This window comes from Mustela nigripes, chromosome 4 (assembly GCF_022355385.1).
Source record: "Mustela nigripes isolate SB6536 chromosome 4, MUSNIG.SB6536, whole genome shotgun sequence".
Lineage (NCBI taxonomy): Eukaryota > Metazoa > Chordata > Mammalia > Carnivora > Mustelidae > Mustela > Mustela nigripes.
Genome location: NC_081560.1, coordinates 10,358,519 through 10,384,094, shown reverse-complemented (window position 1 = coordinate 10,384,094; position 25,576 = coordinate 10,358,519). Strand labels below are relative to the sequence as shown.

Genomic DNA, 25,576 nt, shown 5'->3' with positions numbered 1-25,576 from the left:
CAAAAAAGAGAGCTAATCTATTTGCCCACCCCTTGGCAAAAAATATAGTGACAGCCATGTAAGTCAACCTCTCCTCTTCCTCCCCATCTCTACATACGTGCACATGATGTGTGTGTTATGGACGGGTCTGCACGCATGCTTGGGCCAGCAGCTCCTCCCTAGACAGCTGGCTCTGTCGCAGTCATAAGGACATGCCCTCGAGCTGAAAGCAGCACGACAGCTTATTAAAGAGATAGTAAGAGCCCACATGAAGAATGGGTTCTTTAACCATTGCTGCTAACTAAACAAGATGTTCCTTCCTGCAGAATGTTCCCATTTTCAGTCCTGTGTTCTATTATCCAAGATAGTGTTTTCCTAACTTCAGATTTTATTGCCTTTCATATCACAAGGGTCTAATGCCAGGGGGTCATAACACATATGTACAATGAACAGGAGCCACTGAGACTGTTTTTCAAGAGCTCATTTGGGAGTTTTTAGGAAATACTGGGTTCTGTGGAATTAAAGAAGAGTCATTTAAAGACTCAGTATTATCAACAATATCCAAACTTGGAGAGAACCCAAATGTCCATCAACCGATGAATGGATGAAGAAAATGTGGCACACAGCGCGTGCGCGTACACACATACACACACACATGCACACGCACACCCGGGAATATTACTGAGCCATAAAAAAGAATGAAATCTTGCCATTTGCAACAGCGTTCATGGAACTACAGGGTATTATGCTAAGTGAGATAAGTCAGAGAAAGACAAATACCATATGATCTCACTCATATGTGGAATTTAAAAAAGAAAGGAGATGAACGTATGGGAAGGAGGAAAAATTAAAAAAAGGAGAAAGGGAAACGTGCCATAAGTGACTCTTAATGACAGAGAACAAACTGGGGGGGGGGGTAGGGGTGGGCTGGATGGGTGATGGGTATTAAGGAAAGCCCTTGTGATGAGCATTGGGTACTGTATGTAAGTGACGCATCCCTGAATTCTACTCCAGAAACCAGTATTGTACCGTATGTTAACTGACAAAATTTAAAATGGGGGAAAAAAAAAAAGAAGGCTCACTATTACCAACTAGTCCTGTTATGGGAAAACTGAACTTGGAGTGATTTCCGTAGCCCAGCCCACTCTGTCAGTTACACTCTGCTCATGGGTGCCCTGTGCGGGCAGAGGCGCAACCACAGCAGAAAGGTGGCTTCGCTCTAAATGCAGCCCTTCTTAACCTTGACTGTACAGGAAACAGTTGGGAAAGCTAAAAAAAGCAAGAAGAAAAAAAAAAAAAACCACAAACAAAACAAAACAAAAAAAGCCCCACAAAACCACAACATCTAGGTAACACCTGAGATAGGCCAACGTGGAGACCCTCCATGTGCAGAACAGAAGTACAGGCTTCGGCGTTTCATCACCTCCCAGGTGATTCCAGAGCGCAGCTGCGGTTGATACCCTCCTTTTCCTCAGAAATAGTTCAAGAGGTAAAAAAGAAGGTACTAAGACAAAACCCTTGGCCTATGGACTAAGTTATCTGAAAGTTATAAGGCAACTAATTCTCAGAAAAACTCTATTCAAGTATATCTGGCAAAAATCTTTCTATAGCAGCCCTGTGAATTCAGAGATCCTGGTGAAGGTTTATTTTTACTTTTGGTAGGCGGTGGCACATGAGTGCTAGGTACACGGGTTTTAGACTCAGATGGCCAGAGAACGGTTCCAGTTCTAGTGCTTTCAGGCTTCGTGACCCCAGGCAACGAAGTTTATCTTTATACCTTAGTCACTCTACCTGTGAAACTGTAGTTCACATTGTTGGACTACAGGAGAATTCACAGACATGCCTCAAAACAGTTTCTGACACTTCAGGAAGCACTCAGTATTCACTTGGGTTTATTAGCTATTACTTCCTACGGAAAATATAATGCAGGGGCCATAACCAAAATAAGAAATATATGTGCAATGTTATGAACTCATTTCAGTAACTTAAAAAAAAATCAGTGATAAGTCACTACTTGTGGTAACAGTAGTATTCCATTTTAAACAAAACAGTTGTTTATTGACAACAATTTTGGTTGAGCAAAGGGTTTTGCAATTTAAGAAAATGTTGATAATCCCTGCATTAACATACTCGGTCCTTATAGATTTAAAACACCTTGTTAGAAATACTCACAGTCCATGGAGTTTTCTTCTTTAAGGCCTCTCTGATTTCTATCAACTTGGACATGGACAAAGCTATGTGGCCAAACTTTTGGCTCTCAGTAGTGTACAGAGCATGTTTGCTTGGTGCTGTATGTAGGGAAGTGACAGTGACAATGACACGGAGGAGGCTGCCCCTGGTCACAGACTTCCACTGAATTAAAACCACAGAGAACATAAGAGGCTTGACTAGCATAGGCAAGCAACACAGGGCCTTGCATCTTTGGAAACTTCTGAAGTTTTTAATATTCAGGAAAAAAGTTTGACATCTAGTTCTGTTGGAAATATCCTATCTCAGCTGTCTATCACAATCTCAATGAAGACAGAAATACAATGTATTATTGTTACTACATTGGCTGGTGATTGGAAACACATTACCAATGTACAAATTAGAAGCTCTAATTCTAAAGTAATTATCAGTCAATTTCAGAGCTGTTAACACGATTAAAATTATGAATACATTAGTTGATTCACCCTCACAAATCAAATTTTGATTAAATAATACTACATGCTAAATAGGTATACTATTCAAATTTCTTAAAGATTTTTTTAGTAGAAAAACTTTGACAAAATTGTTCAATAATGTACACAAAATTGGGAAGGGAATCAAAGATTGATGGTTTTTTCCCCATAAACTTTATTAAAGGTCCTGATTTGGTTGGTCTCCAACTGTTTTGGCTCAGAATTAGGAATTCTAGTTTTGATGACGGCTCATGTGCACTGATTAGAAAAACGTCTCACACAGCTATTAGAAAAGCAAGTTAATCACTAGAAAAATAATGGTGATAGAACAGTATTTCATACTGAAAATTCTTAAAAATGTCTGCTTTTAATTTATTATAGGACATATACTCTTACTGAAGTGTCAATGAGCGGTTGGTACCTCCATAAGTACATCTCTGTAGGTAATGTTTGAATTCTACCTACAAGTATAATCCTATAAGCAGTAGAAGGTAGTATGAAATGCAGCAGAGTGGGTGTATAGTTCTAGGTATGGAACTGTGAAGATTTTCTAACATCTGCAGACTTCATTTATAGTACATCTGGTCCTCTAAATTGCATCACCTTGTTTTAAGCAAAAAACTAGTAGGTCATTTGTTTGGAACGGAACAACAGGACAGAATAAAATCACAGAAACAGAGATTTGGGACATTTTACCAGAGTAAGAGATACTTCCAGTCTCGTTTTTGTTGGAAAGAACCAGCTCATCCCACAGATTATGCCTGAAGAAGAGAATACCTTCTTTCATAAGCACACATGAAAGTTGAACTTGGAGTTTTGTAATATTTTTAAAGATTTATTGATTGATTTTGAGAGGGACAGAGAGCACACAAGTTGCAGTGGGGGATGGGATAGGGAGGTCGAGAAGGGGCAGAGGGAGAGAATCTCCAAGCACACTCCCGGCTGAGCGTGGAGTCTAACCTCCGATTTCAGGGACCGGTGAGATCACCACCTGAGTCAAAACCAAGAGCTAGAGGCTCAACTGACTGTAGCCACCCAGGAGCCCCTAAACGTGGGGATTTTAAAGGTCAGCAGTACCTATTGGAAAAGGTAATACATTAAATGCAGCCATCATTTTTAGAAAATGTCACTCAACAGACCTTCTACTTAGAATAAGTAAAAAAAATGCCTCTTCTGAGTACCTAGTCAAATAATTGACATAACGTTCTAATTTCATATTTGGGCTGATTTTTAAAAAGAAAAAAATTATTGTATCTTTCTCTAATCCAGTTCATACATGATTCCAGAGTCACCTTTGCTAAACACAAAGGTGATCATTTATTTCCCTTCTCTGTTTAAAATCTCTCCCCATTGCCTACAGAGAAATCCAGACTTTCTCTTAGAGTTCACACCCTCTTTGGGATCTGACCCACCTACATTCCCAGCAGCGTCGCTCACCACCCCCACCGCTACTGCGCACTTGAGCTACATCAGTACTTCTGACTTATCTTGACACGCTCTTGTAGATGCTACACCATCTTCTTGGAAGGTGCCGTTTCATTTTATAGTTGCTACAAAAGATTTCTCTTCAAATATTATTTGTAATTATGACAAATCATAGCTTCCCAAGAGAACAAATTAGCATATAAATGATAAGCCTCTGGCATCAAAGGAAATATTCAACAATAGGGATATATATATATACTCAAACTTATACATAAGTTATAAATTATTTAAACGATGTGGAAAAGTATGTTTTTCCAAACTTAAAAAAATAAACTATAACAAAAACTTCATCTGACCTGATCCTATTCATAGCCCCGGGGCAAAAGAGAAATTCCTGGAATACAGAAACTCACAAAATACATGGATATCATAATAGGCTTAGAATAGATTTAATATTTCTCCATGTTCAGAAAATCAAATTGATGTATTTCACATCCCTACTCCCCTGGTTTTATGGTTTTTGGCAATTCTTTTGATTATTTTTGTTCTCAGACAGGGCTGCCAAATCCTCTAAGCTTTAACCACCCCATCGCTCGGGTCTCCTCGGCTCCAGCCCTCACTCTGCTGCCAAATTCCCCTCACTGCCTTGGCATCAAAAATGAAATGGTGCCATAAAAGAAAGCTGCCCTAATAATTGGCATGTGCTGGGCAAACAGTAATTTCCTTAAAGCCCTCCCCTTAAAAATGTCAGATAGAACATGGCCTTGAATATTACAGTTCTTTAGTGGATAGTTCGCTTCTGCTTTTGATGTTCTGCCTCCTCTTCCTGGCCCCTTTCCTTTACTTATTCAATGATATGACTGTAGAATTTGTTTTTAAGTATGCAAGGACATGAAGGACCAGCATTTTCATGGCTGTGGGTCCCATGATGGAAATTAAAGGATCTGAAGACTGTTGGAAATAACGGAGTAATAATTCTGATAAATATTTTAAATATACTGGAGCCTACCACGGCATAGATTCTTGGAACCTAAACTGCTGTGCCACACAGTATCAGAGGCTGCTAAAATTTTGGCACATGTTTCGGGGGAAAGGTTGACAAGTTTCAAACTTTTGAGAAGTTTCTGCAAAGTTATGTCAGCCTCCCCAAAGCTCTCTTCTAACAATGTCATCTGAATCACTTCCCATTCCCTCTGGGCCGCATCTATCCTTTGCTAAACCTGCTGTCCACTTTTCCAAATCAATGAGACCAATGTGCACTTCGACTGGAATTTCCCATTTTATCATCTAAATTGCTTTAAAAACAATTTAAAAAGGTAAAAGATTCTGGGATTTGTTCTAATCAAAGGTATAGGGCACAGAGCGCAGGGCATTATTAGTACTTTAGAACACATACAACAAAGGAAATCATTCAGCACCATTTCAGCATATTCCACCACTCAGGAGATTCATGCATATTTAAGTGAATTAATTTATTTTCTGCAATTTGCTCTTTAAGAGCTTAAGTGGCCATTTGCTGTTGCTTATTTCAGGATTCTGCGCCCTTGTTCTCTGAGTCACCAACTTATAGCTTGAGTGCTCCAGGTGTATTTATGCTCCCAAAGTATTTTAAATTACCCATTAGGAAATCCAATTTCCTATTTATAAGACTCAGAAGTGATTTTCCACTGTTCACTTTTTTCTTAATTAAGGATCTAGGCCTGTATTCTCAGCTGAATTTTTGCTATTATATATTATTGGCTTGGCGACAGTCAATATTTTAGAATGTCATCGGTATCAGGATTACAAATAGTCACTTAAGGGGCCACTCTTGGGTCCTCTTGAGATTGGTATTTTGGGTACCCATAAAAATGGTCACCAGAATAATATCCACTGCTTATGACACTCTGTGCCCAGCATTCTATGTACACGATCTCATCTAACCCTTTCGACACTTCTAGGACATCATCTTCTCTATGAGTACTGAAGTTCGGGAGATTAGAAAATGTAGGCTTAGAGAAGTGAACCACAGGGTCAGGTGCCTACCAAGTACCAGAACTGATACTTAAACCCACCACCTCTTCCTTCTAAGCTTTACATTGGTTCACAGATGTCCAAGGCTTGTAGATAGTGTTTTAGAGAGTTCAAGAATGATTAGGACCCAAGTTCTGCCTTTAAGGAATTTATGATCTAGCTGGGAAAGGGGTAAAAGCAGTTATACAGGTTCTTATAATCCAAGGCTAGGAGTGGCTTAAACAGACATGCAAAGCACTCTGAAGATTCAGGGAAATGAAAGAGCACATCTGATTGGGGTATAAATCTTCGAAAGGCAAGTGCTGCTTTGCAGAAGCCCAGAAAAGCAAGGGTGATGCAGAAAATGGAAGCTGAGGAGGTCAGAGCATCAATCAACGGCCCATTCTAGGGCACTGGCCTCAAACCAGGGATGCCTGACAATAAGGAACCCAAGACTGAAAGCCCACCATCTAGTGGTGGAATCTGCAGACATGGAAAATTCCTGGATTCTGGGACACAGCAAAACTGAATCACAGTGATGAACAGTGTTTCTTAAACTTCTGTTTTGAGGGGGCTCTCAAAGCATATCTTATTTAGTTGGACTTTAAACAGAAAGATCCCCCTTGGCAAAAAGTATCATTTTAGATTCACCCCCGGTTATTAATCTTCGATTTCCTCCTAGGTATCGCCTCTTCCACATCCTCTATGTGGTATAAAACAAACAAACAAACAAACAAAACCCACAAAATTCAATTGTGTAAGTTTAAAGATCTAATTGGCTTTATTCAAGGATTCCTGAATCAGGAAGCATCCCAGCCAGCAAGTAGAAAGGAGACTGTACAAATGGAAGACTTTGACAGGCAAGACGTGAGGGGATGGGGAGGGAAGTTGGGGACAAAGAGAGGATTGTTTCAAGCAAGGCTACCTCCCTTTGGGGGAAGGGTGGGGATCTATCCTGCAGACCTGATTACTAGAGCTAATCAGGAAATTCCAGATCGACTGGTTAAAGGTCACATTTCTGGGAGAGGTTAAAAGTGCAGTCAAGTCTTGGTTTGCTGTTGTGGGGGGCCATGACTACATTTTGGGTCTACTGTTGCTTCTCCCCTTCCTTCCTTCCTTCTTCCTTTTCTTCCTTACTTTCCTTCCTTCCTTTTTTTTTTTTTTTTTTAAAGATTTTATTTATTTATTTGACAGAGAGAAATCACAAGTAGATGGAGAGGCAGGCAGAGAGAGAGAGAGGGAAGCAGGCTCTCTGCTGAGCAGAGAGCCCGATGCGGGACTCGATCCCAGGACTCTGAGATCATGACCTGAGCTGAAAGCAGCGGCTTAACCCACTGAGCCATCCAGGCGCCCATCCTTCCTTCCTTTTCTTCCCTCCCTCACTCCCCACCTTTTTTCAAACACTGTCTTTGGTCTGACATAGGCCTCCAGCCACACCACTGTAGCCAGGTCCATGTCAACCTTCCATTCTGCTGTTCCTGATTCCTCCTGGGAGAAATAACCCCAGCTGAGTCTTTCATTCTCACTACAGTTAGAACAGGAGGGTCACAACGCCAAGCCTTAGGCTAATCCTTCTTTCCTGATTTAATTTTAGCATCTGCCATCTGACCCAATCCAACTGAAAGTTCACATTCGGCAAATACTTGCTCATTGCTTACTCTGTGCAGGAACCATGCTAAGTGTTCAAGACAGTAGAGAATTAGCCAGGCAACAGTCCGTGCTCTCATGAAGCTTAACTTTTGTGAGGGGAAGAGACAGACAGCAATAATTTAATGAGATGGTCTCAAACAGGGATGGTTACACTGAGGAAAACTGAACAGGGCGAGTGCTGGAGTGCTTGGTAGGGGAGGGCAGGGATGCTAGTTTAGATCTGCATAGCAGGTAAGAGTCTCCATAAAGAAACAACACCCAAGCTGAGACATGAATTGTGCTACGTGGGAGGGCCACGGAAGATACGAGGAATATGGAAATGGGAAATACGGGAAAGCAAGTCCAAAGAAGCCAAGACAGGAACTACAAGGGCAGCCTGATGAAGGTCAGATCCTAGAGCAGGACAAGCAGCACAGACAGGAGCAAGGTGTTTACTCTAAATGTGAGGACAAGTCATTAAAAGTCTGGGTGGAGATATACATTTGAGAAGCAATGGATTTAGACCTATTTAAAGCTATCAGTTGTGATCAGATCACTGAGCTGACAGATAGAAGGGGACTCAGAAGCAGACCAAGCAGAGAGGGGCATTTTCTTAATGAGAAATGAAGCTGGCAAAATAAATCAGTTGACTTCTAGGTAACAAACTTGTCTTCGGTTTGTTTGGCTATACTGTCATCTCCCAGGGTCCTGGGATGGAGACCAGCGTGGGGCTCCCTGCTCCCTCTCTCTCTGCCCACTGCTTGTACTCTCTCTCTCCATGTCAAATAAATAAATAAAATCTTGAGAAAAAAAGAGTGACTTTAACCTGCTTTAGTGATTTTTTTTGGATCAAAATCATTAGAACTTACATTGTACTTACATTAATACTTAGTACTTACATTAGTACTTACACAAGCTAAGCTCTCTGCTAAGCAGGGAGCCCAATGCGGGGCTTGGTCCCAAGACCCTGGCATCATGACTGGAGCCGAAGGTAGAGGCTTTAACCCAGAGCCATCCAGGCGCCCCCAGAAGTTATTTATTTTAACACCCTCTCCTGGATAGGTATTTTAAACTTTCTAAATCAATCTTACACCCAGTGCCTTACCTGCTGATGCTGATGCTGATGCTGATGCTGATGCTGGTAGATTCACACCACATATGATTAGTGCCTTCACCCGGCAGTGTCTTCTCCATAATACCGAATACCACACTCCCCATTTGGATCTCTGATTCTGGTTTTGAAGTTGGAGCTAAATACACTTCTCCTAAAAGCCCCCCACCCCCACTCTGGAGTCCACCTTCCAGCCTCCCCAGGGATGGCACCTGCACTCCATACCCCCCTCTCTGCCATTTCTCCCAATGGTAATTTCTCCCTGGATCTCTGCAGTTTCTCGGCTCCCTCTGATTTTCAACATAGACAGACTTCTTTTACATCTTGGACATAAAGGCTGCCTTAGTAACAAAACTCCATACCTATAGCTTTTCTGGAATCACTGATGAATGTCTTTTACAAAGGTTAATCTCTGGCACATCTCTGCCACAACAGCACATCTCTGGCCGTTGTGCTCTCAGTGTGCACTCAAAACTCCTTTCTAATCACTTTAAGAAACAGAAATCTGGCTTCCATCCCTACTAGGCTGCTACTATTCTGCATTTTCAAGAGTGACCAGATTATTCCTTCGGTGAAATCCAGCAATTTCTCTCTTTTGCATACAATCCTATTCATTATTCCCTCTCTAACTGATGGTGTCTTTTTCAGATAACCTACACAGTCCTTTCCTCTTCCGTCCTTGCTCACTGTTCCTTCTTTGCCTTTTTTTCCAGAATCCACTATTTCTTACCAAGCTGTAAATCCGCTTGTTTCCGACACTAAGTAACTACTTCATTACTTGCAGTTGACAATACTAGAGAAATGTGGAAGGTCTGAATATGAGAAAGACAGAGCAACTTTGATAAGGACTCCTGTTATTAATCAGGTCATTTAAACATCCAATGTTAAGGATTTTACTAAATAGGACAGGAACAAAACCTAAGGGGCCCATAAACGAAAGACATATACAATCTAGTTAAGTGGATAAAATAAAGATACAAAATAGCTGGAACAAACATGAATGCACTTTTTACATTTACATGATGCCATAAGAGCACCTATAGGACACAGTAAAGCAGAGCTAGGAGTTCCTTGTTTCCCTCTTTTTGCAAAGCAAATCTTCTAAGTTTTATGAAGAGACACACAACGAGAGAACCATTTTCATCTGCCTTTGTTTTTATAACAATACTTGCTCTCAAATTATAGTTTTATATGATTTTCAACATCTGGAAAGGGAACCAGGGGCATTTCAGTCGGTTAAGCTGATTTCAGCTCTGGTCAAATCTCAGGCTTGTGAGCTCACACCTCCATCAGGTTCTGCACTCGGGGGGTGGGGTGGGGTGGGGGAGGTCTGCTTGAGATTCCTGTGTGCTCTTTCTAAAATAAATAAATAAGTCTTTAAAAAATGGAGGCGGAGGAACCAAACAAAATGAAATGTTTTAGACCTTGCCTTATGCTCACAGCAGTAAAGAAATGGACAAGAGAAGTCATCTAGGGGAACAGTGAGTTCCTTTAAAATCCCCAGTAACATGAGATTTCTAAATTCAGGCCTCCGTGGACCATCCCCAGGTAGGTCCCAATCCAACACACACTGGCTTACACTCAGTAATGGTCTCTGGTTATGATCACATTCTGAATGGCATCACTATAAGCCTTTCCAACTTCTGGCAGAGTTTATGGCTATTTTCACCATTGAAATTCAGCATCTCCTTTACTATCCTAATTGTTTCAAAGGTTTATGATAAAGAACTCTCGCTTCAACATTTTTCACTATAGTGCAGTTGACTCTGTTAAAAATTCATGTGGAGAAAATGCACATGTTAATTTAAACAAGGTTGCTAATGACATAAAACATGCAAGGCACTATTTAGCCTACTAAGAGGCATTGCAGGTAACAGGCACCAAATCCTTGAGGCAAATGCATTCTAGTAAAGGGAGTAAGAAATGTGCACAAAGATGCTCACAGGGAAACACATAGAAGGGCTGCACAGCTCACTTCTGGAATTCAAAGGAAAGAGAAATCACATTCAGTAGGAAATCTTCACGAAGGTCATGATTTGAAGTGGCCCTTGGAGATGAGTAAGATCGGTGGGAGGCAGGGGAAGATGTTCAGGGGAGAACACACACTGAGAACACCGGGGGACGGGCTCAGGTCTTGGGGAGAAGGCATGTGCACTGGACCTCAAATGCTTGTCACACGCATTCAGGAGGAAAGAACAAGAGTACAATTCTGCGAGTGAGAGTAAAGGAGACGAATGCTACGGATGAAAGAGACCGAGATGATTTCGTTCAAAGTCGCTCATTTTAAACAAAAGAGAACTGAAAACTTGGGGTGGATGAGGGCAGTGCTCATATTTATATCAGAATCACAGCAGAACCAGGATGAGAACGAGGCCCGCATCACTGTTGTTACTCACTTTGTCCTACAAGCACAAACCAGATTTCCCCCTGTGAGTAACTATCCCCACCTTCTATAAGGGGTGAAAGTTATTTAAGTAATTCACAAAGTAATTAGTAATTAGTGTGTACCAGGCAGGGCTGTAAGAAACAAAACTTCTTTACCCCTGTCTATCCCGTATCAGCCTTTGGCGGATACAGGTCAACTGAAAACACCACAGGGTAAATTTGTATTTTTCTTAATTACATGTCACACTTAAACTGCCACTAATACAGTGCAAATAATTTTTTTAATGGCTAAAAATAAAAGTTGGCTATCAGTGTAGCTAGCCAAAAAGAAAAAAAAGAATCAGAAAATGTTCTTGCTTGGGTAATTTTTTTTTTCTAAGCACATTCTTTACCACATACATACATAACACACACAGAAGGAAAACCAGATTTGGGGACAGATAGTCGAGAGAAACAGGTTGTTGTTAATTTGCAATTAAATGGGTCTAGAAAGCAGATAAGTCAAAAAGACCACTGAAATTTGCCCAAAGTGATCCTTGCAATTAAATTTCTGAGAAGGGAGCCAAAGTGTGGCGAGGGCACCAGGGCTTCTGAGCGACAGCAATAGCAATACTGCTACCGGAACTTTATCAGAGAACAATTTACTGACTGGAGCCAGAGGTCTAACTCTGTCTCAGTGTAGATGAGGAACAGTAATTATTTCCCATTCGTGGCTTCACTGTAAACTTCTGAAGAGTGAGAACCTTCAGCCGGAGACTATGAACTCTAGTGATGCCACAGGATGTACTCCTCTGTGAAGTTCAAAGCCCTGTCACACAGTGCATCATGTGCCAGGAAATCTCTGCGAGATGGGCCCACACAGCGCAACATCAGCCCTGACACAACTTTCCAGCAAACATCTCCTGTTTCTCCGATTACTGCTTCTTCTAATTGCCAGCACATAGGGAACTGAGGAGATGGAGGTCTCCCTGAAAATCTAAGTTGTTGGCATTTTTAATCTGGACCCCTCCATTTCTCTGTGGCTTCAGCAGCCCGTGTTTGAACTGAAGAAAGTCTTGACATATATGAAACCTCCGGTGAGGAGTCTACATGGTGTCCCAATACCATGGAACCCCCTCATTTTAGAGTCAGAATCTGAACCCTACAGTTCTCTTTCCTCCAAATGATTCACTGAAGTAAACAGGTACATGTTTCTGCTCACTTTCAGGGAAACTCAAGGTACAAACTATATAGAAATAAGGTAAGTTGTATGTTCTATAATAATCTCCAGAGCCTTGCTTTGTCGAGAGGTTTAAAGCTTTTTTTGGCTGGTTTTAAATCTCAGAGCCAGAGGATTTCTACCCTCTCTTGGTAATTCAATCCTACTTTCCTCTCTGGAAGAGGAAAGAAGACTACAGGGTAGTTCCCTGATGTGCAATTAAGTTTGAGAACTTACCTCCTGTCTCTGTAATTTGTACCTTGAGTTTCCCTTGAACTACAGCCAAAAAAAAGTAAATATTTCTTCACAAACTTTATTTGGGATACACAGTTATATAGAAAAGCCCTTTTGTGTGGAGGCTTCTATTTTAGTCTACATACTGGACAGTTCCCCCGGTTTGATCTCTCTTCTTCTAATTTAAGCCTAGTATTCTCCAAATACTTTCCACTTTTTCACAATTTGGCCCCCAAGCAATCTAGAGGACAGAGTGGCAGCTCGCTGCTGAGAAAACGGCATGTAGCCTAAACCTCCTGCAACTACGCCATCCTGCCCTTTTATCACTGTTCTTTCTTCTTCATCCTTGAATCTGTAGACACTCAAAAATTCTGTTTTAAACATTCATCCTCCTTGGTGAATGCTAAATAAAATTTTTTCCCCCTTGAATCTTTATTACAAGTATCTTGAGAACCATGGTGACTGACATTTGGGTTATAATCACCCCAAAAATCATATCACAGTGAGCATAAATTACACCTGAATTACTCACTCTGCAAAGCTGTGTGGGTTCTACCGTGTGACTTGGGTCTTACAGAGTGGAAAGGAGTGCCTTAGGTGGGGCTTGCAACATGACTGTAATTGCTAAGGTGTTAATGTCTATCTCCTTTGTCTTTGATGTTGCCCAATTTCAAGGAAAATTCCATTTTCATTTGGAGAAAGGATTCTGAGATCCTTTTAAAGCTTTTAAAAATAGTTATGTAAATCCCCAGTGATGCATCCGTCCTATGCGCACAGAGGACTCAGGAAATAATGAACTTGGACAATTCATTTAACATCCTGTGACTCAGTCTCCTCATCTATAAAATGGGGACAATAATACTCTGCATTAAGAAGAGGGTTGATGTTGAATCTGAACGACAGTGAGTGTAGAGAAAAGAGAGATGGGTTACATGAAGGTGCCATTCACAACGCAGAGTAGGATTATTTGGACTCAGTAGAAAATTACGCCCTGTGAGCTATTCCCACAGTAAAAGTTTATTCACCCGCACCCCTTGATTCTTTCTCTACAATTCGTGTAATGACCAAAAGTTATTGCTTTCTTGTCTCAGTATATTAGCTGGATGGTTGAATGCCCAGAGCACACATCTGAATCAGCACAAAAGTGCAACCTGGAGGAGGGGAAATAGAAGGGGACTCTTGAGCTTACACCGAAGTCATTCCCATCCGTCAACCTGCCCACATAAATACTAGGAAATCAACTCATTTAAAAACTGGGGAGGCAAACCTGACTTATAATAGTGTTCTTGAACGCAGGTCAGTGAAGAATTGGTCTGCTCGCAAGTTCCCATTTGTCATATTCCCTACAAATGCACGTTAATTGTTTTCATATTTAAATGCCCAGAATCAACCATAATAAATGTGTGTTGTCAGGCTGTAGGGAGTTTTCTAAAAACAAAACAGGATGATTATGGCATACAGTAAATTATTGTTGGTTCCTTGTGCTCTCAGCAGAATCACAAAAGGGCAAGGCCTTAAGAGAAGAAAAATCATTCATGTCTGGTTCAAATCCTACAACACAGAAAATAGAACTGAAGCTGAGTTAATGAAATATATATTTAACACAAGTTTGTAGTAGGCCATATGTTACTAGCTTTAAATGTCTGAAAATATAGTATTTGCTTACAAACAGAGTATTTGAAAATCCTTCTCAATGACATAGTCTAAAAATAATCTTGCCCCTCTTTGTACTAATAATATCTACTGCTTACCAACACCACCACTAACTTTGCCTCCTTCATAAAAGCCGGATCCTAGAGTTTCCCAGACTGTCATTTTGTGCAATGATTCCTCAGCACTAATATTCAGAACTTATCAAAAGTGGCAGTTTTGTGGTCTATAACCCTTGACTGGCCAAATCTAGGTACATGCTTAGAAAATCCAAACTTGTAATATCTCATGTTGCAAGCATGTGCCCATGGCACAGGTGTGTGTGTGTGTGTGTGTGTGTGTGTGTGTGTGTGTAAGGGACAGAAATAACAAAGACAGTCGCATAAATAAACTAGTAATTTGATGGTGTTTATGTGTGCTCAGTGAGTTCATTAATACTTACTTAACCTTTAATGACCTTTAGAGCCCTGAGACTAGTAAAATGTGGCTATAAAAGCAATATAAGGAAGAGTCAAATTTTCTGCCTTTTGTGTTTTCACCATCTTAATCACATATCAGTTTGTTGCTTTTATTTTTAAAGATTTACTTATTTATTTTAAGGGAGGAAGTAGAGAATCTCAAGCAGACTCTGCAAGCTAAACACAAAGCCCAACATGGGGCTCTATCTCACACCTCAGAGTTCACGACCTGAACCAAAATCAAGAGTCAGACACTCAAAATCCTGAGCCACACAGGTGCCCCTTTTGCCTAATTTTGGTAGAAACTATCAGTTTCTCATATAAGTCGAGCTTCAAAGGCTAAACAAAGTAAGAAATATAAAAAGGATTTTAAAAGAGGAATATGTCTAATAAGAGACAGCTTACAACCCTCCAGCCGAATGGAGCTCCTGGCTCTGGCAAGCCTGACTTCCTGTGTGGCTCTCACCGATCAGAGTACATACTTGGCTAAACCTGACGACAGTCCTTGGAGAACAGAAACCAGAAACCAGACGGATGTAAATTATTACCCTCGTTCCTCTCCTTTGTGGACACCAAATAAATCATGCTCACATAATTTGTTTTGTTTTTATTTTATCTTGAGTCTTTATCACAAGTTATCTGAGGCCAGATGAATGGCAATACTGAAATTCAGTTTCTCGATGGCAATATAAGTAAGTCTTCACATGTTAGTTTTCGGGATAACTATAAAGATTCAATGACGTAATAACTGTATTCAGTAATATTATTTCAGAAAATTACTTAATTCACTGAGTACAAACCTGATATGGGAGACTGAATAACACTCCACCTCCCCGCCCCCACCCCCACACTCCACCAAATGTCTACACTGGAATCCATGGAGCCTGTGAATAAATCACTTATATAGTAGGAGGAGTTTTGCAGGATGTGATTTAATCAAAATTCTGAGATGGGTTTATCCTGAGCCATTCAGCATCATCACAAATCCCTTAAATGCAGGCAGCTATAGAGTCAGTGTTGGAGGAAGAGATATAACAATGGAAGTAGAGGCGAGAGAGAGATTTGACAATGCTACGCTGCTAGCCTTGAAGATAGTGGAAGGAATCACTGTCAAGAAATGAGGGCAGCCTCTGGAAGCTGGAAATGGTGAGGAGAGGATTCTCCCCTGGAGCTTCCAGGAGGAGAGCAGCTCTGTCAGAACCTTGATTTTTGTTTTTTAAGACCCATATAGGACTCTGGCCTCCAGAACTATAAGACAGTGGATGCACTGCTTAGGCCAGTAGTTTGTGGTAATTTGTTACAGCAGCAATTTGAAACTGATACATCTGGAAACTTGCATCATGAAAAATTTAACCAATATGGTCACTTTTTAACCTATGGAACATCACATACTTTAGGTTTATCTATCTTTCAATATATCTATATCTGTTACCAAACACAAAATTTCCTGAAGTGCTAGTAAGGAGATCAGGAGGCGAAAGTTCTGTGCCAGGAGTTGAGACACTTGAGTTTTAGGTCAGGTCTGGCTGCAGAAAGCTGTGTGGTTTGTGCAGTCATTTTTATTTATTCACTTATTTTAGGAAGTCATTTTTATGTAATCTGAAGAGAAACCAGAGTATAGGAAGTCATTTTTAGATATAAGTTATTTCACTTGAAAATCATAGGTCTCAACAACCAATGACATTATTGTGATACTATCATCCTGACATTATGATATTATAATTATTCTAGAATCTAAGTAAAGGAGATAACATTCACAAAGTCCAGCCCACACATCATAGAAATTGTCATTTGCTGGCATATTATATAGAATGCATTAAAAAAAAATCAAGATGTAGTATCAACAAGATTTCTTTTCCTAATACATTCTATTAATAAAGAAAGTAATATTCTGCTATTCCCATAATGTAGTCCAAAGCATAAGAAATCACTCAGTGCAGCCTAAAGTAATGAAACTGGTACGCACTATTACATTTTAAAGTTTTACCAAATACTTGGAAATATTTAGTACTCTATGAATAGAAATGTAAGGCCTCCTTGAAAAACCTCTGTGAAAATACTTATTTGCAATTACGATCCTAAATTATGTAAATAATATAAACGTAATATTATAGGTATGACTATTGTGGAAAACAAATCTTTCACCCATGCATCACACACTTGAATTTACATAAATTTGTAAGAGAATTTTTTATTTCTGAGGTTTGAAAAGATTCTTAGTGGAAAATTATTAATGAAGAAAGATCAATCCTGGAATTTATAGCTAGCATTTCCCATTTATAAATAAAAATGAGCTATGAAAACATTAATGACTTTTCTAAATTAATCATAAAAAGCCACGGAGACTCTAAGTCATTGATGACTAACTAAATACGAAAGGGGGAAAATTTCTCCTGCCCATGTGTTGAGATGCATGATTTTTAAAAGAACACTTACAGGATACTGCATATAATTTTTGTATAAATGCAACTTTTCCCCCATAAAGTCGTGTTTGCTTCAACGTTCAGTGATCTTCATCCTCAGAAGGGCCAGCCAGCCCCAGCTGCTTTTTAATCAGAAACAAGATGGCCCTGTTGGTCTCCTCCCCTCCCCTCTCCTCTTTGTGGCAGTGAGCAGACAAGAGAGGGCCGAGGTGCAAGGCACCAGCTGTCTTTGGGTCAGAACATATGCCAGGTACCTCCTGCAACCAGAGTTACCACTGTGCTTTGTCCTTCCCAAATCTGCATCCTGCCTGCGAGGCCTACTTCCCTTGTGTCTTGCTTTGGTTGCCTTGGCTGTCTTCCCTGGGGTTTGTCTCTTGAATACCTAGACTTCAAGGGTAGGTAGCACTATTATCCTGACACTAAAACCAGTCAAAGACATCACAAAGCAAAACAAAACAAAACCCTACCAAACAATTTATTATAGGATATGCATACAAAAGCCCTCAACAAAATAGAAAACAGAAACCATCAATATATAAAAAACTGTACATCATGACCAGGTGAGGTTTGTCCCAAGGAAGCAAGTTTGGTTTAACATCTGTGATTCAATTAATGTAATATACTATCTCAATAGAATTTTTTTAAAAACCACAAAAATCACACGATCATCTCAATAGACAAAATTTTAAGAAGCAAAATCCATGCTATTTTATGATAAAAAACACTCAACAAACTATGACTGGAATGGAATTTCCTCAATGTGATAAGGGACATCTATGAAAGACCAAAAGTTAGCATCATATAGTGAAAGGCTGGATGCTTTCCATCCAAAATCAGTAACAGGACAAGGATGTTCACACTCGCTGCTTTCAGTATTATTTAAATATTTAATATTGTACTCAAGGTTCTAGTCAGGACAATTTAGCAAGAAAAAGAAACAAAAGAATCCACATCCATTTGCGTGAGTCCATGATCTTGAATATTAAAAAAATCCCAAGAAATCCTCTAAAACACCATTAGTACTAATAAATGAATGCAGCAAGACTGCAGGATATAAGATCAATTTATACAAAATTCAATTTTATTTCTATATTCTTGCAAAGAACAACCTAAAAATGAAATTAAGAAGAGAATTCCATCCATGATAGGATTAAAAGAATACAATACTTTGAAACCAATTTAACAACAACAACAACAAAAAAAGGTAAAAAACTTCATGAAAATAGCAAGATTTTGTTGAAAGAAATTAAAGATCTAAATGAAAGTACCCCAGGTTCATGGGTTGGAAGACTTAACATTGGTGTAAATGGATTTACTTCTTAAACCGATCCACTGAATCAACACAGTCCTTATCAGAATCCTAACTGACTTCTTAGAAGTTAATAAATTAAACAAAGTATATAAACAAATTATGTCTATTGATAATTAAGCTCTGTGCTATTTGCTCTACCATATTTTATCAACTCTAACATGTACATGTCCCCCTCATCTCTGTAATTATAATTAGTATTTTTTTCCTCAGTGAACATAAAATAAAAATGTATCCTATAATCGTTGACATCTCAAATGTGATGAAATAGGCATTTCACCTATTTGTAAACTCAAGAAAATGGTCTTGGTTGGGAAACGTTCACTAACAGCTTCCTTGGGTGGGTGACAGAGGCAAAAAAAAAAAAAAACCATCCTGATTATCACCTTTGATCTCTAATGCATGTGATTTATGTGAAAATTTTAGTATCTTCAATTCAAAGTGGGTCACAGGTTATCAAAGAATTAAGATACAAAAGAGACCTGGGTGCGTGGGTGGCGCAGTGGGTTAAGCATTCCATTCTTGTGGGCTCAGGTCAGGATCTCAGGATCCCGAGATTGAGCCCCACGATGGCAGCGCTCAGCACAGAGTCTGCTTTAAGGCTCTCTCTCCCTCTGCCCCTCTCCCACTGCACACTCAGTCTCTCTCTCAAATAAATAAATCTTTTTTTTAGTATATGTGCTGCCAAAGCGAGCACATCAAATAAATAAATCTTTAAAAAGAAAAGGATACAACAGATACTGTCCTTGAATCACACAGGAAATACTGATATCACAGATTTAGAGTGCTATTTTTCCAGCACTGGACTAGAAAAGCAGTAATTAAAAATAGTAATGTAAACACCTAAAAAATACAAAACATCTCACACATCAGTGGCATTAGTTCACAATGAACCATGACACCTATATGCCAAGAAATCCCAAACTGCTCTCTCTAGCACGGCCCTCTCCCGGCACTGCAGACTCACAACACTAACGGATCGGAATCACTCTGACATAATGGAAGGAGGATTCAGGGTGCTTCTCACTGAAGCTGCATTATTACCCAGTGTAGTTTTAGAGATCCACAAGCTGTCCCCTTATGGCCTGGCACTTAAAAATCCTCACAGAGAACTCTTGCAGAACATCTTGGTACCTGTACACACTTACTACAAATTATTTTCCATTGAGATGAAAAATCTTTTCAAATGGTTTTCTCTTAATTTCTTCCCTTCAAAAATATTTCACGTGGGTTAGATTTGAGTCTTTTTCAAGTTAGTGCTATGAAATTATTTCATTCTGTCATTTATTTCTATACTTTGAAAGGGCATAAAAGAAGGAACAATGAATGCATAATTTCACACTCAATTTGAGTGTTATAAATAAGAGGGCTGGGCAAACCGAAAGCAATTCCATTTGATATTTTCTTAGGCCAAAGTGTAAAGAACTTAAGAGCTCCGTCCCAGAGAATTTAATTTCTTCTTCCTAAGCTTTTTCATTTCTAGGTTTCCCCATACGTGTGCCTTTCTCTTGTTTTTTCCCTCTTTATCCAAAATTCATTTTAGTGATTTCTTTTTAACATCAACTTACCTTTGATGGAAAGTCTTTCATTTACTAATTGGAAATAAGGAAAAATAGCACTATAGACTTGAATTCCAATTTTGAGTGCAACAATCCCTAATGATGTGAATTTAGGCAAATTACTAGAACTACCATGTGTCCTCATCTGAAAAGTGGGGATATCTGGAAAATCTGCAGCATCAATTAACTATACCACTTATCAGGGTGAAGGAAAACCAATTAGAATAAAAGAAAGGTTACACTTATGCATATGGTAATAAAACTTTAGGATATCAAAGAAAAATGAGGTCTAAAGGATAGAGTTAAAAATGATTATCAATGCATAAGAGTTAGTTTGCTTAATTGCAGTTTCCTCAACAGCAAAAGCAGAAACTCCAAAAGTATGGCCAAAAAGAGAATGAAAATAAGATTTTATTATCTATGTGGAGCTAAGCTGCTCATCAAGATGGTGGACAAAGAAAAGACATTTCCCGAAAGAAGTGCAGAGTCCTACTCATTCTTATCTTCTCCGACAGAACCTTGGTTTCACTCGGACCACCCCGTCTTCAGACACACACTGCGCACACCTAGCCTCTTTTGCATCGAGGATGGCTGCTTAGTAGTTCTGGCCCCTGAGGCAAAAGACTGCCCCTGAGGTGCAGATGGTGGAATCCCTAAAGCTTACGTTCCTGTCATGTGTGCTACCTATCTTCTCTTACCCTTCCTTTCTCCCGATGTTGAATGGGGACCTGACTGGCCTGAGTTGCAACATCTTAAGAGTTTGAGGCAAAGGCTCAGACCCTGTAACTACTCACCTCTGTACTTTGTTATATGAGGGAAAAAGAAATTAAAGCTTTTTTCATTTTTTAAAAAGATTTTATTTATTTGACAGACAGAGATCACAAGGAGGCAGAGAGGCAGGCAGAGAGAGAGGAGCAAGCAGGCTCCCCACCAAGCAGAGAGCCTGATGTGGGGCTCGATCCCAGGACCCTGGGATCATGACCTGAGCGGAAGGCAGAGGCTTTAACCCACTGAGCTACCCAGGTGCCTCCCCCTTTTTTTTGATTTAAAGAGAAATTAAATCTTTTTTTGAAGCTCCTGTTTCAGTTAGTCATAACCAAACACATTCCTATTTGTTATGACTGAAGAAGAAAGAAAACTTAATTACCACCAAATATATGACTTTCTGAGAAAACCCAAGTGAATCTACACTCACATTTTTTAGGAACAATAAAAGAGGGATACCTGGGTGGGTTAGCCAGTTAAGGATCTGGCTCTTGGTTTCAGCTCAGGTCACAATCTCAGGGTCATGAGATGGAGCCCCACATGTGTGGAGCCTGCTTAAGATTCTCTCTCCCTCTTCCTCTGCCCTCGCCCCCCCAAAACAGTGAGAGCATTCAGCAATATATTGATGTAATATACTTAAACCAATTTGATGTCTGTCTATATCCCACCAAGGAGCTCAGAGAATTGAAGTTTTTTTTTTTAATTGAAGTTTTTAAAAGGTATAATTTACAGCATCAACACAAAATATAGGGTTCCTAGAAATAAATCTTATATAAGATGTATAGGATCTTTTGGACAAAAGTTTTACATTATTGAAAGCAGTTAAAAAGTTCTAAGTAAATGGAGACAGATATTATGTTTAGGGAAAACTCAATCACATACAGGAATTTACTTCCTCAATTGTTGTATTCTCCCAATTTATCTATAAATGAAAAATAATTCCAGTAAAACTCACAATAGAACTGTGTGCATGACCCTTGTCAAGTTCACAACATTTGTGAAGATCAAAAAGCCAAGAATAACCATAAAACTCTGGAAGAAGAAAGCTGAGAGACTCCATTAGCCATATTTGAGGATTTATGATAAAGCCACTCAGAGCAGTGTGGGATGAGCATAGAAAGAAGTGTGTAAGCCAAGAGAAGACACTAGAAATTCAAGTTCTCCCCCTGTACATGAAAACTTTCAGTTGGAGAAAGTAAGATAAATGGTGCGAGGGCAACTCATCATCAGTGATGAGAAAAATCAGATCTGTAGCCCGTATCATACACAAAAATCAATTTCAGGTGCAAGAAAAGACCTAAAAATAAGACTAGAACTATATTGTGAGAACGTCTCTATGACTGGAGAATAGAAAGATGACTTAAGACAAAAACTACAAATCCCCAAGAAAAAGATGAATACATTTGACTTCCGTTAACTTACTAACCTCAGTGCATACAAAAATGCCATAAACAATTGGAAAAGGCAAAGTATAGCCAGGAAGTAGATAATCAGGGTCTGAAGAACCTCTAATAATAAGAAAAAAACAAATAATCCAATGGCTAAATGGGCAAAAGAAAGTGATGCACAGAAAAAGAAACCAATGCTGCGCGGCTAGTAACTACAAAAAGATGCCTTCCCTCAGTCCAACCGGAGATAGTGATGAAATATCACTGACATGTATCAGGTCAGCAAAAATCTGATGAAACCTGACAATACCAAGAACTGCGAGAGGACACAGAGCATGGGAGCTCTTGTATTCTCCTGGGTGAGTGGACAATGGCGTACCCGCTGTCAGAGCAATGTGGCAGACCCAGTAAAGGTGAAGACGCTTCTCCCCATGATGCAGCTGTTTTCCTCCCAAGGGAACAGAGCCTAGAGAAGCGCCAGTACCAGACCCACGACACAGAACGTTCACAGTGTACTGCTGGGAACTAAACTATGGTCGAATCAGTAGCTTTAACACCAGCTGTCGAGTTTCACTTCTGCGTGACGGGTACAGAGGTACCTTTTCACAGTTATTTTAAAGACAGAACGTGATGAGAGATACTGCAAATTGAAACAGGTAAATCAGGCTCGTTTTCGAACTGTGGCATCATGTTTTGGAGGGGGTAAAGACTGGGGGAGAGCCAGCCTGCACTCCAGACCCCTCGAGGGAGATTTGGGTTTTTGCTTTTTGTTTTCTAAAGAAAGGCACGTGCAGCACCTCACTGGGAGATGTTCGTTCTCCTGCAAAGGGACCTTGAGTGTCTGGAGGTCCTAGCGGGAAATGCAGCTCTTATATCCTGACTGAAAAACGGTCCTCTGTCGGGAAGGTCATCCACTATGGCCCAGCACGCAGCTTCGGGAGGGATGCACAAGGAGCCGCAGTGAGGATGGAAGGCGGGAACTGACTAGTCAGCCACATCAGCCGAATCAACACTGGCGATCAGTGGGGTGACAGACACGGCAGCCAGATCACCCTCCTGTCCCTGAGGGAGATTTTGATAGGTTTCCCTAGGAGCACCTGCATATTCTCCTTGACCTAAGAAGCGATCAGCACCTGGCTGAGTTACTGCACCTCCTTTCTCCTTCCTGGGCCAACCTGTCACTTCATGGGTGTGACCGACAAGCTGACATTGACCTTAGGGCTCTGCTTTCACAACGACAGCGAGTGAAGCGGGGATCCTGCCCTCTCCGTGGAAGAAATCTAGACACTGCTTTTCAAGTTGACATTGCTTCATTTCCCAGCTGTTACTACTACTTTTTAGTGACACAATATTACCTATCACGAGACCCCCTTAGGTAGCACTCTCACCACAAAAAACTGATGAAACACTGTATCTCAATTCTCTGGCTTTGCCTACTCTATTAAGTTGCTAGTTATATATTTTACATAAAATTGTAGGGGAAAATACTTTTTTCAAAAGTCAAAGCAATCCGTAAATATATTAATAATAGTGCGTAGCATTTCTGTAGGAATGAAACAGTCATCACCGACAGTAAGATTAAACACCACATCATGCCCAAGGGCCCCTTCCCAGGGTCAACTTTATTATACAATTAGAATTAGGACATGCGTATTACGTGGGACACAGAGGATCAGAGGATGTTCTAACGAGCCCAGAAGCAGCCTGGGCAATACTCCAAGTCTTCCCCATCGTCGTCAGGGGAAGGAAGCAGGGCCACGCCTGGACTGGCAGCCCTCGTCCCTGCTCAGTGCCCCTCCGGTCTTAGTGCCAGCCCTGAGAAGTGAGATCCCTGGCACATCCAGAAGGACGTCACCAGTGTCGAGACTGGGTCCCAGGAACAAATGGAACTCCACAGAGTACAATTGTTTTAGGTTGGAAATGTTTTAAAAAAAAGTTTCTAACAGGAGCTCATGTCAGTTTCAGCTAAACAGTTTCAAAGCCTGTCACATTTCTGTGCACTACAGCAGATCTGTCTCACCGTCCTTTCAAATTCTGATGAGCTCTCCAGACATCTGCCTCAAAATATCTCTAGTTTTCCCTAATTGTTTCAGGACTGGTTCATAGAAAAGTCTTTTAAAATATCTTTTTATCTTCAAATTACTTACTTCTTGAAATATTTATTTCCTTGTGGGAACCTAAGAGTTTTACATGTTACAAAAGAATGACGTGGTTCCGTAATTTGGTTTTTGTAACAGTAGAGGAAAGTGGTCAATCAGGAGACAATCCCTTTGACATTCAACCAAAGCTCTTTGACTAAATTATTATTATTCTTAAAGAGACTAGAGCTGACCTATTTCACAAGCCTGATGGTGTATTGTGGAATCAGCATTTATTTCATGAAAATACCCACCTCAATTTTTGTTCCTTTCAAATCAGACAGTTTTAGTATAACTAGGACCTATTACAGTTAGTAAGCACTGGGAAACATTTTAAAACAGTAAAAGCAGCTAATCTCAATCTGAGAGGTTTGACTATGAAAAGAACTTGCTACTTTAGTTAGAATAGCTGCTTCTCTAGAAATGTAAAGAAGGTTTCAAGAACACAAAATCTTGAAGAGGGTTAGGCAAAGAATTCTTAGATTCAACACCAGAAGTATAATCCATGTGAAAAAAAAAAATCAGACTTCATCAAAATTAAATTAATGAATTTAGTTAATTTGCCAGTCATGTATCTGATAAAGGACTTGACTCTGGGATATATAAGGAAATCTTACAACTCAAACTAAAAAGGGAAATAATACAATTAAAATATAAGCAAAAGATCTGAAGACATCACTCCAAAGAAAATATACTAATACCCATAAGCACATGAAAGGGTGTTTGACATGATAAGTCACTGGTCGGGGGAGCAAATAAAACCATAAGATACCACCACATATCCACTAAGATGTGTCAAAACAAAAAGACAGTAACAGCTGGTGAGGCTGTGGGAGAAACTGGAGGCCTCACACATCACTGGTAGGAATGCAAAATGGTGCAGCTCCTTTGGAAGATAGCCTGGCAGTTCACAGAAAGGTTAAACACAGACTACCTTTGACCTAACAGCAGATATATATATATATATACACACACATACACACTTTTTTTTTTTTTTAAAGAAAGAAAACCTCCCTTTGTGCAAGGGTTTTACTTACTGAGGTTCCACTTTAGGCCTGTTGTCGTAACATGATTGCAAGACTGTCCAACAGGAATAAGGCCGCACCAATCACCTTCCATTCCGGTATCTACATGCATTTTGTGCTTTCCCTGAAGTAGAGAAGGAATGACAATCAGCAGAGGGAAGAGAAAGGACAGGACATCAATGTCACTGAAGATCCGGGCCTCTGCACCAGGTGCCATGCCAGAACTTCACAGGGTTATCACACTTAAT

At 40.0% G+C, this 25,576-nt stretch overlaps 1 protein-coding gene across 1 annotated transcript in view; it reads right to left on the bottom strand.

The window, feature by feature from the left end:
• Positions 1 to 25,576, bottom strand: part of TPK1 (thiamin pyrophosphokinase 1) — a 335,002-nt gene that overhangs the window by 61,541 nt on the left and 247,885 nt on the right. The window contains exon 8 of the mRNA XM_059396203.1: positions 25,341 to 25,452. Coding sequence (XP_059252186.1) covers positions 25,341 to 25,452 — 112 coding nt within the window. The remainder of the gene's footprint in view (positions 1 to 25,340; positions 25,453 to 25,576) is intronic.